General features: G+C 44.5%; 2 protein-coding genes across 21 annotated transcripts in view; one reads left to right on the top strand and one right to left on the bottom strand.

Annotated features, from left to right (window-relative positions):
* The window catches only part of GIT2 (GIT ArfGAP 2), a 50,341-nt gene extending 40,332 nt beyond the window's left edge, over positions 1 to 10,009 (bottom strand). For 17 of the 18 annotated variants that reach the window (XR_003211650.2, XR_003211649.2, XR_003211651.2 and 14 more), the window contains exons 1-6: positions 9,835 to 10,009; positions 5,604 to 5,737; positions 3,993 to 4,105; positions 3,245 to 3,350; positions 553 to 639; positions 310 to 440 (exon numbers count right to left, since the gene is read on the bottom strand). Coding sequence is in view for 14 of the 18 variants with exons in the window: in XM_025889350.2 (XP_025745135.1) it covers positions 310 to 440; positions 553 to 639; positions 3,245 to 3,350; positions 3,993 to 4,105; positions 5,604 to 5,737; positions 9,835 to 9,886 (623 nt within the window). In the remaining 4 variants the exon portion in view is untranslated. Of the gene's footprint in view, positions 1 to 309; positions 441 to 552; positions 640 to 3,244; positions 3,351 to 3,992; positions 4,106 to 4,582; positions 4,711 to 5,603; positions 5,738 to 9,834 lie in introns of those variants that run through there. The other variant, XM_025889357.2, reaches the window with a different exon arrangement.
* Positions 10,010 to 12,412: 2,403 nt separating this feature from the next.
* Positions 12,413 to 15,402, top strand: part of ANKRD13A (ankyrin repeat domain 13A) — a 33,288-nt gene continuing 30,298 nt past the window's right edge. For all 3 annotated transcript variants that reach the window (XM_025889294.2, XM_073880959.1, XM_073880958.1), the window contains exon 1: positions 12,413 to 12,776. In XM_025889294.2, the coding sequence (XP_025745079.1) occupies positions 12,681 to 12,776 (96 nt within the window). In that variant the 5' untranslated portion in view covers positions 12,413 to 12,680. The remainder of the gene's footprint in view (positions 12,777 to 15,402) is intronic.

Genomic DNA, 15,402 nt, shown 5'->3' with positions numbered 1-15,402 from the left:
TGAGAAGTGGGTTTTGCAATTCTTGATACTTGCTTTGGACTCTGCCTATGGCTCAAATGCCATTGCTTTAGAAGTCATATGAAAGACTGGAAGCTAAACACACTCGTTAAGGTTCTGCCTCCTCTGACTTTGCCAGGCTCTGAGCTCATACGGATTTGAAATGTCTTCATCTGCAAAATGATAGGATGGTAAATCCTTAACTTAAAGGGATTAAATGTTAATCATACACAATTTAGCGACCTAACAATGAATCATACCCAGCATAAATAATCCCTAACCAAGGCAGTGACAAGAATCTAGGTCTCTCACCTCGCATAATCCACAGGAGTTTTTCCACTAGAATCCTGTGTGCCTGGGTCTGCTCCATATACTGCCAATAATTCCGCCTGTAAAATCTGACCTGCTTTGGAGGCAACGTGGAGTGGGGTGTTTCCTTTTTCCTGAGAAATATTAATAAAAAGTAGACAAACAAGCAAATTAAAACTAAAGGCTACACAAACACACCCCACTTAGTTTCAATTTAATATCTGAATCAATTCATGCTTTCCTCACAGGGTGAAAGAAGTTGGCTTGTGCTCCTAAAGATAACAGCCTCAAACAGGTTTCGAGATTCCCCGTCCTCACGCTTGAGTGGAGTTGCTGAAAAACACAAACCAAAAAAATATCTGTTAAATGTGTAAAGAATGGTATACCAGAGCTGCTGGCAGGTCATTTTAGTATACGTTATATTAGTAATAACCAATTTTCATTTAGTTTAGTAAGGTGGAAGCAGCACTCTCTCCCTCGCTGGTCACAACTACCCCTGGGCTCTAAGGTGGGGCCAGGTCTACTTTACCAATAAGGAAACAAGGGCTGGGCGCCTGGGTGGCTCAGATGGTTGGGCGTCTGCCTTCGGCTCAGGTCATGATCCCAGGGTCCTGGGATCAAGTCCCGCATCGGGCTCCCTGCTCCTTGGGAGCCTGCTTCTCCCTCTGCTTCTCTTTCTCTCTCTCTCTCTCTCTCTCTCCCCGTCTCTCATGAATAAATAAATAAAATCTTTAAAAAAAAAAAAAAAATGGAAACAAGGGCTGGGAAGGCCGATCCACCCAGATGCATGATTTTTCTAAGTAGCATAACCAGACCTGAAGTGAGAGGCGGTATGAGAAGGTGGGTGAACAGGCTCTGAAGCCTCAAAGACCTGAAGTTCAAATCATACACCTTCAAGTTGTGTGACCTTGTGGAAGTTCTTTAAGCAATCTGAACCTTAGTCTTCTCAGCTCTAAAATGGTGATAACAATGCCACCTATTCACAGGGTTGCTGTAGGGAGTCGATGATAGAACAAAGTGCTTAGCATGGAGCCTGGTACACAGGAAATGCTCAAAGAATACAGCTGCTGTTATTATAATCATTATTATTTGTTGTTATTATTGAACCTAGGGCTTTAGGGCTGCGAATCCCACACTGTGTAAACTACAGGGTTCTGCCTTATAAGCACACCCTCTCCACCATTCTTGGCCTTGTATGTAATACTTTAACGAAGTCTTACAGGGTGGGAAAAAGGCCTGTGTATATCAAATTCTGTACCACTGCAGAGAAGCTCTTACACATGCAGAAGATGAACTTCTTTTCTTCAGGTCTAACCCAGAATTGTCCAAGATGCAATAACCATTATTGTAAGAATAGAGAAATCTACTCCAACATCTATATCCACACCATATTTTTAAAATTAATGTATTTAATATTTTTAAGTTGTGGTAAAAAACCCATGCCAAGCCTTATTAATTAGCAAAAATAACAGTTACATATATTGTGTGTAAAGTTTAAAATTCTGATTGTGAGTGCCCATGCTGTGTGTGAACATTTACTAAGGAGCAGTGCTTTGAAAATAAAGATGCAGCTCTTTGTGCGCAGGTCTGGTTGCCTCAGGCTGTGGGAATGCTGCGGTGCCCATGGGGGCTCCTGCGGCTCCCTCCCCTACACCAGGGGAGGCCACGGCATCCTGTGCTGTCTTTGCACGGCTTCCTGCGTGTAGGCCCCTGGTCCTCGCAGGCTGGTCCACAGCGGCCCGAGGGTGTCTTAAGAGCCCACGGGTGTGTTACTGTTGGATAACGCATGATTATTCTGGAAGCCTAGCTAGGGTGGTGCCCTTTCAGATTAGGCACCGATCTGGTAGCTGAAGGGCTGAAGTTTGGAATTCGCCCTCTGAGAGAGATGCTGTGGAGAGATATCTGTGATGCCTAGGTAATGGCTCCTGCCACTTGAACCTATAGGCTGTGATGAGAAGTGAAGAGCTGCGTCCTTTCTCCCTGGCTACTATGGGTTTTGTTAACGCAGAAGATATCTCCTCTCTGGTGTTGGGCAGAGGAGCTTCCATCTAGCTTTCCTGCATTAACCTGTGTGAGCAGCTGTCAACTTACTGGAGGAAAGAAACTGCCCAGAAATTTTGAGATGCTTAAGTATTTTTAGATCAATTAGACTTCTTTAACATAAATACTTGTTTTTATCAAAAGGATTCCAATAAAATATTTTAAAGCAAAAAATAAAAAATAAAATAAAATAGGGCGCCTGGGTGGCTCAGTTGGTTAAGCGACTGCCTTCAGCTCAGGTCATGATCCTGGAGTCCCAGGATCGAGTCCCGCATCCGGCTCCCTGCTCAGCAGGGAGTCTGCTTCTCCCTCTGACCCTCCCCCCTCTCATGTGCGCTCTCTCTCTCTCTCATTCTCTCTCTCAAATAAATAAAATCTTTAAAAAAAATAAAAATAAAGATGCATATTTTTCATGGCATCTCTCAAAAACATGCAAAGGCCCACATAAAGAAAACCACCTACTCATTTTACAAGTATAATAAAGAATCCCAAGCACTACAGCTTTGAGTCATCCTGCTTCCTGAAGATCCTACTCAGTATGCAGCCCAGAAACCTAAAGAAGTCCTTCAAACTCCCTAGTCCCTTCTAGAAACAAACTCAAGGATGGTTCCTATTTCAAAGTTAAACAAAAAACTTACAGAAATATAATTTTAAAACCATTATCTGAAGAACAAAATCACTTTCTAGATACATACTTATTTTTCCTCTTTGCCCTTTACCTCCACTAACATGAATGGCTGCCATTTGAACTAAAATTAAAGATGAAGCCAATTGCAAAAAAGGCTGTTATTAATTATTTAGGTACAGAAAGTTTTTTTTTTTCTTCCTCAAGTTTTTTTCAAACAAAACAATATACTGTTTCATCCAGCAGTTTTAGGATTTTGAAAGTGTCACCCACCTTGCTAAGGTCTTTGGCAGTCACGCTGTCATCATCCCTGCAAGGCAAGCGATGGACAAACGCTAACATCTGATACTTGGCTCTGATGAATTCCGCTTTATTAGGACTGGTTTGAGGAAAAAAAATGAAAAGAAAACAAAACAGTTTACTTGCAGTTCAGATGTAACATTCCCCATTCTTTAGGCTGTAAAAAGAAGAGGAAGTGACCCGTATCCCCTACTTGAAAAGAAAATGAACAATAGTGAATAAGTTCCAGCAGGAGTTTAAGACCTGAAGTCTCAAAATGTCAATTAGTCATTCTAATGGCCAGGATTGCAGAGTACTTGCTTTTCAGAGCCTCTCTCTTTTCTTTGTAATTTTGTTAATTGACCCAGCAGCCTTGTGAGAAAGCAGCATTACATCCCATCCTACAGGTGAGGCATCAGGCAGACTGGAGCCCAGAGCTGAGATTTCTGGTCTGACTGCCTCTTGTCTGAGCACCTAAGCTTAAATCTGATTACACTAACAGCCTCCAAGCTTTAGTCTCAAACTGGAGAAGCCACTGACTCGTGCTGTGCAACCATGCAAAAGAGATGGTTCTGTGCCCGGCCTTGTTCTGCATATCTAATAGCGAAGAGCTCAATGCACAACTGGAGTGTAACCATCTCCTGTGCCACCCCTTTGGAGGCTGGTCCAAAGTAGCTGCACTCCTTTTAGTGGGCCCCATGGGTTATGAAGAAATAAAAGTATTTATAAACATTCCACTCACTGTACTTTATCCTGTGGATTAGCTTTACGTCTTCCGCTCATAATAGAGGCAGGGTCCAGCAAAGAATGCTCCCATATAGAATTAGCACCATTATTATACAAGGTTTCAACCATCTAAAACCAAGCAGTATAAAATCATATTTTAATTTCTTTCCACAAATATTCACTGGAAACTGTAGTGACTGAACTGGGAAAACCAAGCCCTACTGCAAATATCAGCATGATGGGGATGTCCTACAAATCATTGCTTTCTGATTCTAGAATGAGAAAGATGAACCGTATATGCAGGATTCAGGTCTGACCAGAGGATGGCTAAGTACCTAAAAGAGTTTGATTAAACTGTTCTTACAGATCATGAAGGAAGAGCACTTTGACACTTTGGGGCAGTGTTTCCCAAGCCTGATCATTCAAATACTATTTTCAAGATTCTTAACAACCCATGTACTGTCTAGACTTTCTGCCTAAGATTTTCCTTTAAATCCACTTGCTTTTTAAAAACTTTTACTAGCAATTACAGCCTGATGTGCTAGTTTAAGTTTTCCTATAAACATTAAAATCATGTAACCATTAAAATAAATATTTGAGTATTACCTACATCTGTCTTGAGTGGTTCATGTGCCATACTTTCGGAATTGTTCTTTTAGGGTCAAGCCTGGCATTTTAAACTACTCATCTCTGGACTTTCTTCAGGCCCTATAATGAAATCTGTAAACAGAGACCTGAAAGCAGTAAACACCCACTTTCACATGTGAAGGAGCTGTTAGAAACCTCTGAGCAAAAGTTATTAATAAACCATACTTCCCAATTTCATTTCAAAGCATGACTCCTGACACAGCCCCATCTGTTTGTTTTGCATTGGTGGAGACACTGTCATATCAGAGACCCAAACCCACTTGTTTTGGCTCGCTGGTTTATATAAGCAAGTTTAAGGGACATGTTGAACAGCTGCCACAGATCTAGTAAAATATGTACTCAAGACAAAAGAAGGCGAAACACATGCTTAATTCTGACTTCCAAATAGAACTTGAAGAATGTGCACCCCAAAATAGAAGTACAGGTGACATGACATTCAACCCCAAATAAAACAAAGAGCTCACTTGACGCTCAGCAGGGTGTTGGGCACTCAATTGAAACATGTCAACCCAATTTGGTGTCTAATTGGTAACAAGAATTTCAAGAAAACTTAAATCAGATGTCTCTGAGATTTTTGAGGAGGAATCTCAGTCCATGCTTCCATCAAAGCAGGAAACGTAAGGAAAATTTCCTGAGACTGCAGCTTTCAGAAACATTTATTGTGGTATATGGAAAAGACAGACTGTTTAAAAACAATTTCAGTCCAGAAAGTCAGCAGTGAAACGTTACCAAGAAATTTTAGGAATTATTTTCTATCTATAATTGAACTTTTGGGACAAGATTTATTTGTTAGGAGGGGAAAAAAATCTTAAATGAGGAATTCAGTTCTTACATACAGCACTAATAGGCACGGCACCCTCTGTTCAGGTACGATTCAAACATTTTTGTAAGATTTAAGTATAGTACAAGAAATTTTAGTTGCTAAAACTATGAATCCTAAAAGCTCAAGTTACAAACCATGAGAATTCTTACTCTTTACCTGCAGCAACGTGGGAGGCCACGGTGTGTGTTTAAGATGCCTTACTTGAGAGATGTGGCGCCCTAGGCTCCGATGGACACTGCAGCACTCGTCACATATAAAAGTCCCCCTATTTACTGATGCCCAGGAAGGATCTGGAAGGAAGAATGACATCTCAGTGGCGAGGATACCAGGTGGCTGCTATGCTGCCAAATGGTCAAAGATGACTGAGGTTTGGTTTTTCAAAAAAAAAAAAAAAAAAAAAGACATTTCTGTTGTGTTAGAATGCAAGTCAACATACCAAGCTGGTGAGCCTGTCTGATGATACCACCTATCTTGGCTGATTGGGTACCACATTAATTGAGATTAAACACATGAGCCGAAGCCCTAAATAAGCAGTTGTCTCCTTTCTGGTCCAGGGTCACAGTCTGTAGCCTTAATGTGATCTACCATCTCAGATGCATGCTTCTTCATTCAACATAAGAGAAGCAAACTGAGAGGGTATGGATGAAACATTTCAAACCAATCTCCACAAACAGCAAGATAACATAGCCATGTCAGTGAATAATCCACAAAGCATTATCTAAACTAAATGCTGAAAAGACTGCTATCACAGCAGCTTCAAAGAGGCAAAGATGTAAAATAAAAGTAATATTTGTGGTGCGTGTACAATACTTTTTCCCCCACGAAGTCCCATGGAGCTTCAGCAGACATCCTTTGAGACAAGGAATAATTCGCACTTGGTAAGCAGTGAGAATAATCCACACTGGGCAAGTAAACTGAACACATACTTCGAAATCCCAGATAAAAACAGACTTTCTACATTTCGTCAGATGCACAATGGGGTGACAATAGGTACCACTCAAGCTGCCTGGTCTAAGAGTTATATTTAAAAATTCTTCAATGTCCACAAAAATCTCTAAAATGCATGTACACCATCTTTACCATTAACAGTTTATTCAAATCCTTTCCAACCATATAATGAAAAGTTATGAGATTTCAATCAGAGACAAATCCTGGGAGTCAGAGGGTGTGGTGGTTGAGAGGGTGGCTCTGGAGACAAGCAGTCCAGGGTTGGAAGCCCAACTCTGCCACTTCTAGCACAATGATCTCAAATAAGTTATTTTTTTGAGCATCCTCACCATGGATCAAATGGGAATAATAGCATACCTCAGAGTAGGGGGCATATAAAGGGTAAAGTTCTTTGCATATAGTTAAGTACTCAGTTATGTCAGCTGTTATAACTTTTCTAAATTATTCTCTAAGTACCGTTCGGATATTTTCAAGGGGCCGCTGAAATTCTTGACAACTTGAAGAAGTTTTTGACTGTCAATACTTAAGACATCAACTGTTCCAGGTGAACACTATTACTATACTGAAAAATCTCAAATGGAGTTTTCAGGTAGTTGAGCTCAGAGAACCATCTATTTAAAATGAACTAGATTTGGGGCACCTGGGTGGCTCATTTGGTTTAGTGACCGACTCTTGATTTTGGATCAGGTCATGATCTCAGGGTCGTGGGATCAGGCTCCACACTCAGCACGGGGTTGAGTCCACTTGGGATTCTCTCCCTCCCTGCACGTATGTAGGAACATGCACGGGTGCACACTTGCTCTCTCTCAGAATAAAACAAAACCTTTAAAACCTAGATTCATTAAAAAAAAAAAAGTAAAATACTTGCTAAGATGTGATCATGGTTAAAAGTTTGCCATGAAATAAAACAGAAACAAAATAATTCAATGAAATATAATTCTGTACTACTGTGCTATTCTGAAACACAAGATTGAAAACATCAAGATCAAAGATCCCTGCAAAGATACATAAGAACACTGCTTTTTGTAGTTTGGTACTCATACTACTACTTTAAAAAAAAACTATTTTGAAGCATAGCTTTGGTTTTCACATATCATTCAGAGGATTCACTGTGTTCCTGGAGAAAATTAAATAGAAGTAAGACACATCAAGCAAGGTTCTGAGTTACTTTAACATCATGGGTCAGAATCCCATGGAAAAAATACTAGAATGTTCACAACACAGTAAAATCAAAATTGAGCTCATACGAATGACGATGGGTGAAACCCTTCCAGTTTACCTAAATGTTCTATGCTGGGGCTTCGTCCCCCAGACTCCAGGAACACCACAAAAGGACTTCAGAAACGTCTGTGACCCCATTAAGAAATTATGAGTTCTGTATGAAAGAGTGACTACACGTGCATTTTCTGGGGAGAAGGCCTCAGCAGTCATCAGCACCTTTAAAGGACCCCTACGAGAAAGAGGTAACTCTTTGGGGCTCTGCAGAAAAGGCAGCACAAATTCCTAGCTGCTCAAGTTCACACAACATTTCAAGGTAGCCTAATTATATTCAAAACAGGAAGGAAATGACTCAAGTCTCTGTAGATTAGGCATTTGAGACAACAACAAAAATGATACAATGGAAGAGAGAATGTTCTGAAATATGCACGAAATGCTGCAGAAGGGCAAGACAGTCATTAGTGCAGCAATGGTGAAGCAGTTTTCCTTTGTCCCCTACCACCTAATGAGTGAAGAATACACATTCCAAGAGGAAGTCAATCTAGACTCATGTGAATCAAACACATCACAGAGAGTTCAACTGAAAATAAGAAAATAAGGAAGTGGAACAAATAACATTTTCAGAGAATACGATGGAGTCTGTATAACCCACACTTTCTTGAGGTCCTCTTTTTCAACTCCTCTGTCCCCTTCCCCATCGCAAAGGAACCGGTAACCCCACTTGCACACTACACAGGCTATGAAAGAACCACATAAGGTTTGACTTATCACAGTACTATTTAAAATTGGTCTTCACTGCCACATAACAAGATGAAGTTCAGAACAGTTGCAAAGACACTAGCGTTCAATGATTTAATTATTATGGTTAACTGGACTTTATCGTAACCAAAGAAGTCATCTTACCTTTTAATAACTTCAAATTTCAAAGCAGTTTAATCCAAGCACCAAGAAAAGCAGGGAGACCTGTCAATTCAGTTTCAATTGCTAAAAGATATCTGAACTCTAAATCTAAAAACTCTAAATCCCTTATGCAAGGGAAGAATGTTTTTTTAATTTTATTTTTTTAAAAGATTTTATTTATTTATTCATGAGAGACAGAGAGACAGAGAGAGAGAGAGAGATTGGCAGAGGGAGAAGCAGGCTCCCAAGAAGCAGGGAGCCCGATGCGGGACTCGATCCCAGGATCCTGGGATCATGACCTGGGCCGAAGGCAGACGCTTAACCATCTGAAGCCACCCAGGCGCCCGGGAAGAATGGTTTTGAGGTTTCAACGCACCCACAGGTCTATCCTGCCCGAATGCCCAAATGTGTCTATTTGCCAGTGATTTTGCTTTGTATGTTGTAATTAATGTATGATTTAGAACCTCAACTCTAGCTTTAAGAGACCGCAAAGGTTCTGTACTAAACAACACAACACAAAAAAGAAAAAAACTTAGATGAGATGATCCTAAGAATATTCACTGACTCTTCCTTACCACTGAATGTGGTTCTCCCAATTATCTCCATCGGAAAAATGAGGAAATTAAGTCTGGACGAAATGAAATCACCAGCCCAAGGTCACCCAGAAACAAAACCTAGTTGAACCCAGGCCGTTCAGATCCCAAAACTCGAGACACTCATTGCCGCCCAAGCGCTGGTTGTGTTTGCAAGACCTCAACCTTCTGGAGATTCTCCCCGGTGGAGGTAGAGTGGGAGCCGGGATCTTAGGAGCATGGAAATCATCTACGGGGGTCCCCTGGAGAGTATCGGTGGACGGAGGCGGCGAGTGCACCCACCCCAGGCAGGGCCCCCTCGCGCGGCGGGGGTCCGGGGGGCTGCGCGGGGAGCTGGGGGAACACCTGCAGCCTCAGGGGGCCGCAGCCGGGAGAACGCTCGCATTTTACTTCTGTAATTGGCCTTCCTGTGCATTGCCCAAACCCCTTCCTGTTGGGGAAGCAGCGCCGACCCCGCAGCCTCCCCGCCCGGGCTGGGACAGAGGGACGGAGAGGGGAGGAGAGGGGATGAGAGCGGAGGGAGGGGCGGGAGGGCGGCGGCCCCCTAGCCCGCCCGGCTCTGACAGGCCCGGGACGGCTCCCGCCCCGAGACCACCCCGGGTCCTCCTCCTCGCGACCCCAGGTGTGGGGTTCGGACGCCGGGACCCGCCCGACCCGAGGGGGCGGCCCCGGGGCAGGGGTCCCTTCGAGCAGAGCTGAGGGAAGCGGGCCCGGCCGGTGCGACTCACCCGGCCCGCTGCAGTCAGCGCACACCTCGCTGCTCCGAAGCCGCTTCGACATGGCTCCAGCCTCCCACCTGCCAGGAATCAGGGTCCCCGGGACAGTGAAGGCGGCGGCGGCGGCGCTTCCGCTCTAACGGGTCCCCGCGGCGCTGGCGGCGGCGCCTCTCCCCTCAGCGCCTCGCAGCCGCGGCGCAGCACGCACGCGCGGGGAGGCGCCCTTCGCCGTCGAACAGATCATGTGACCGGAAAGGGCACGCTGCCTTGCCGCCATCTTGAGTGAGGGCAGGTATACGCCCCGGCATCTTCTGCCCTGCCTATATATTTTCTTCAATTTGGGTCTCTCTCTTTGGAAGTCCCAGCACTGAGTAATACCAGGGGAAGCTGCAAAATCTCGTGGCCAGAGTTCTGCAGCCACAAGTTTCCTGAGGCAATCAGTAGTCAAGTTACTTAGTATAACTGGTCGAGTTCATTCACTTAGTCAATAAATACTTATTGAGCATTTACTATGTTCCACATTCTGTTCCAGGTGCAGAAGAAATAACAGTGAGCAAAGAAGACAAAATTTCCTGTTCTCATGGCGCTTACATTCTACTGTGGTAGATCCACAATAAAATAAGTCAAATAAGCAACGCTAGGTGTTTCTTTGGCTGCAGTTTTAGTCTCACGTGGAAAACGGAGCTGATGTATTAATCTACCTCTAGTGCAAGATTTTTTTTTTTTTGGCATGTCTTGCTACATAAGAATGATTTTCTTTTTACATTTTAAAAGGGTTGTAAAGAAGAAAAAAGAGAAGAGGAAGTGGATGAATAATATCCGACAAAACTCATATATGGCCTACAGAGCTAAATATTTACTATCCGGCTAAGGACAAATGGAATAATTTACAGAAAAATGTGGTGTGCCTGCCCATTGTAAGCACTCAATAATAGTAGCTCCCATTATTCTTGGTATTTGGTATCACTATTATTTTCTAATCACAACTTTTTGTTTTTGAGAATAAGAATAGATGACCTACAGTAACACAGGATGGTGTGAGATAAACACAATGAGATAAGTTTAATCAGTGTGAATGAGAGAAGAGATGTGACCCTAATGCTAATGAATATTTATTGTATGTATTATACGTAAACAGAGCCATGATCTCCAGTGGGGAAATATTGGATGCCTATTAAGGTCCAGGCACTGTTTTGACTTTAGATACCCTGGTAAGCAGCCATTGTGGAGTTCTGCAACTCATGAATAAGAGAGATGTTCAATAAATATTGAATGATGAAGAGAAAGATTAAGTCGCATAAAGTTTCTGGAAAGATAGGAAGTTCTGGAAGAGATCTTAGAAGCTCTGGATGTTGGTCTACCTCTCCATTTTGGTAAATGTGTGGTGTAGGAATAACTGCATAATTCCCACACATTCCACAGTGAGAGCCTCTGGGTGCCATCCTGATGCTCCTGCATCCTGTTTTGGTTCTCAGACTCACAAATCTGGACTCAACACGTGTGGAGAACCAATTAGGCCAGGATTCTTGTACAGCTGTTGTTGCAGGCATCTGAAAAGCTGGATGCACACAGGCCGGGGAGGGAGAGGGTATGCTTTCAGGATGCACTGAATAACTTCCCCCAGCTGTGTGGTCTAGTTGTAGACAACTGTGTGGATAGCTTAGGCTGGTGAGTAGCTGCAAGTTGACTTGGCTCTTTATTGAATCTAAAGAGCTGTAGTGTCTGAGGTTCAAACCCAAATTTGCAGAGTGTGATCAAGTCTGGGTATTATCTATTAGTCTTTTTAGCCATAATCCAAAACTCGAGTGGCGAGTTCCCAAAATAAATGACCCTGATATGTGGAAGAAACCACCATCATATGTAGCTTTGAATCATAACCCGGTTTGGAGTTCAGATAGAACAGTGGTTCTCAACTGGGGATAATTTTTCTCCCCCAGGGGACATTTCGCAATGTCCGGAGATATTTTGGCCAGGGGAGTGGTATGGCATCCAGGGGATAGAAAGGCCAGAGATGCCCAACATCCTACAAAGCACAGGACAATCCCCACAGAAAGAAAATTACTGAGTTTACAACGTGCCGATGTTGAGAAACCCTGAGGAGGAACAACTCCCTCGTTATGCAAATCTTCAGTGCCACTTCTCCAGAGTTTTTAATATTCCCTCTTTAAAATTGTTCCGTGTTGCCCACTTCCAAAATGGCTTCTGGCCGATCATGGAAGCACTGCCCAATTCCAAAAAGGCTGCAAGGGAGTCAGTAACTGGAATGGTTTGGTCCAGGCTCCAGCTGCCACCCCCTGAACTCGGAGCGGATGGAAGAGGCCCAGTTGTGGACTGAACCATGTGAAATCGCTGGAGCAGGGGGAAGGGGGCTGGTGACGGATAGGCCGAGTTTTCCGTGTCCAGATCCTGAGCTAAGGGAGAGAATTTTAGCTCTGTTTGGGGACTGCACTGTGTTTCCGGGTGTGTAGTTGTGGGTGGGTGCGATCCGGCCAACTCCGGGCCGCGTGGCTGGCCTCGTCTTCCCCCGCCGCGGCGTGCACGGTGGTTCGCCCCGCGCACTTCCCGGTTTGGGGCAGTTCGGCCCGCAGAAGTCGGTTTGGGAGCTGTCAGCGCGGGCGGGAGCGCCGCGGGGCGCGGGGTGGGCGCGGCCGACCCCGTCCCCGACCCGGCCCGCGACCCCCGACCTCCCGCGCGCCCCGCACCCGGCCCGTAGGCCGCCCCGCCGTGTACCGCGCCCCTCACTCTTTCTCTCTCTCTCTCTTTCTCGCGCCAGCCGCCGGGCGGGCGGGCGCCGGAGACCCCGTCGGGGCTGAGGCTTGGCAAGCGGGCGGTGAGGGCCCGGCTGCGGCCTTCTCGCCATGTCCTCGGCCCGCGACAACAGCGGCCACTTCCCCTTGCACCTCCTGGTCTGGAACAACGACTACCGGCAGCTGGAGAAGGAGCTGCGGGGCCAGGTGAGGGGCGGGGCGGGGGTCCGCCGGCGGCGAGGGGCCGGGGTGGGGGGCGGATCGGGAGGTCGCTTTGTCCCCCTGAGTCCATCTCCAACCTTCTGCCTTCGGGGCCCCGCAGACCCCTTCAATTCTGCAGCCGTGGAACAATAATAATAAGAGGACATGTATCGGAGTGCTTACTGGGTGCCAGGCCCTGTGCCGAGCGTTTTATGAATATTTTTGCCTTTCCAACAATCCTAGGAGATAGGCACTGTTATTATTACATTGGCCAGAGAAGGAAACTGAGGCTCTCAGAGGTTATGTGCCTTGCGCGAGGTCGCCCCCCTGATAAATACCAAGTCGGGATTTTAACTATGGCCGGCTGGCTCCGGAGGGCACTGTTTTAACCAGTTTGGCTCTACTGCCTCTCCCAAAGAGGTGAGAACAGCACACACCGCTCACCCCACCCACCCTTTTTGTAAGGAAGGGCTTGGTTGGGTTTGGAGTCCAGGTTCTAACTCGCCCTGTGACCTTGGGCAAGGCATTTTTCCCTTTCTGGCCCAGGGAGGCTGATACATACCAAAGTTTGAGAGTCACGGGTGCACAGGATCCTTAAAATCCCTTCCTATCCTCGAATGCTTTCCTTGTCTTTTATTTATTGCCGTCTCTTTAAAGCAGTGGTTCTCAGTTGGAGGTGATTTTTGACACACACCTCCCCACCTCCAGTGGTAATGCATGGAGATAGTTTCGGTCCTTACCCGTGCAGAATGGGGGCTACTGGGATCTTAGCGGTAGAGGCCAGGGATGCTGCTCACCATCCTACAGTGCACAAGACAGCTCTCCACAACTGAGAATTATCTGGTCCAAAATGTCAGTAGTGTTATGCTTGAGAAACCCTGCTTTTAAAGGCATCTCAACAATTCTGGGAATTATTGGTGCCCTCAACTTACAAGCTAATATACTTAGCAGTTAGGATAAGGATTTGTAATTATTTGGTGTATTTCTTGTTGACTTTGAAATCCTTATTTTTGAATGGCTCAAAATGGATGCTATCATTGTCAAGAAATTTTAGAGAAAAAGGAGCACTTTTGGTTGGCAAAAATTGAGCAAGGTCAGCATCACCCGGTTTGGTGAATGGTTATTGCTAGGTGAGCGTGTTCTTGCACCCTGCTATATTTTTTAAAAAATCTGTTGAGCACTTGCTGGAAGTCAAGAGTCGCTCTTTTTTCATTTAAATCCTCTGTCCAGACAGAGTGAACTTTTATTGTGAGAGTCATTGGTCTTAATTAGATCATGCCCGCAGAGTAGATGATTCACCATTGGGTGTCCCAGTATACCTGGTGATTTCATTCCCTTTCTGTTACTAGATGTGGTGCAGAGGGAATCCTCCATCATTTTGCTCTCAGCTCTAAGTGTTCTCACCTTGGACACTTGAAAAACGACCAGACAGTCCTGCTGTGTTGTGCATCTGCACTTCCTCAGTATCGGTGCTGCCCCAGCTTCTTGTGAAATACCGAGATAAAGTACAAAGAAAGTCACAGAACTCAACTCCCTTTTGATAGAGAAGTTCATTGCCATCATTAAGCCACATATTCTTTCAATACTGATTTCTGAAAACAGTAGGCTTTCTATTCATTGGAGGTGAAGAAAAGAGCTTGAATGAAGTGTAGTTTTTCTTTATAGAAAAACTTGTTTGATAAGAACACGGTCTTGGGTTTACAATCTGAAATGTGGCATAGTTGAATTCTCTCCTTTTCCTGTAGGCTGTAATTCATTGAAAGTTCTCTGTGCCTCTTCCTCGAAAAATGTTAAGGACGTTCGTGATCAGAGAATTATAATTCTGTAGCAGATTTTCCTGGAGTAAATTAGATCCTTCACACTTTATACTGTCAAGGCGGGGGCGGGGTCAAAGGAAGAATATGCATACTTACTAATTATTTGGTTTTGACTTTGTTATTGTTTATCCCCGTAGATCATTTCATAGTATACCAGTCCTCTCTGAGTAAGAGGTAGTTGAAGCCGATTCATAAAGAACATCTTTACCGTGAAAGCTTGACTGTCATGACCACATAATCTAATCTCAATCCTGAAACTTGGCCATTGAAGGGGTAGAGATGGGGCTGGCTTCAAGGGTGTGCTACGTGTGCTCAGAAGGGGTATGCTTGGTATAATGCTCTGCTGTCACCATCTTGAAATTCTTTTTTTTTTTTTTAAGATTATTTATTTGAGAGAGAGAGAGCAAGACAGCGTGGGAGGGGGGTGGAGGGAGAGAGAGAGAATCTTGAGCAGACTCCCTGCTGAGCGTGGAGCCCGACTCCATCTCACCACCCTGAGATCTGACCTGAGCCGAAATCAAGAGTTGGAGCCTTAACCAACTGAGCCACCCAGGCGCCCCCACCGTCTTGAAATTCTTCATTTTTTTTTTTTTTTGAACAAGGAGCTTTGCGTTTTCATTTTTCACTGTGCCCTGCAAATTATGTAACTGGTTCAGGGTTAAGAAGTTATTCATTGATATCATTAAAATATGTGGCAGGAAATATTTTGTTGCTTTCATATTTGTCAAGATCCTCTTGATTATGAAACAACTACGGACTTCTGTGACTTGGAGGGAGTTGGGTTAATGGCCAGTACTAATACTGGTAACGTTGTG

This window comes from Callorhinus ursinus, unplaced genomic scaffold, assembly GCF_003265705.2.
Source record: "Callorhinus ursinus isolate GAN/ISIS: 27379988/994484 unplaced genomic scaffold, GSC_fseal_2.0 scaffold41, whole genome shotgun sequence".
NCBI classification, from domain to species: Eukaryota; Metazoa; Chordata; class Mammalia; order Carnivora; family Otariidae; genus Callorhinus; species Callorhinus ursinus.
The sequence above is the reverse complement of the archived record's forward strand: the minus strand, read 5'-3'. Positions and strand labels throughout refer to the sequence as shown.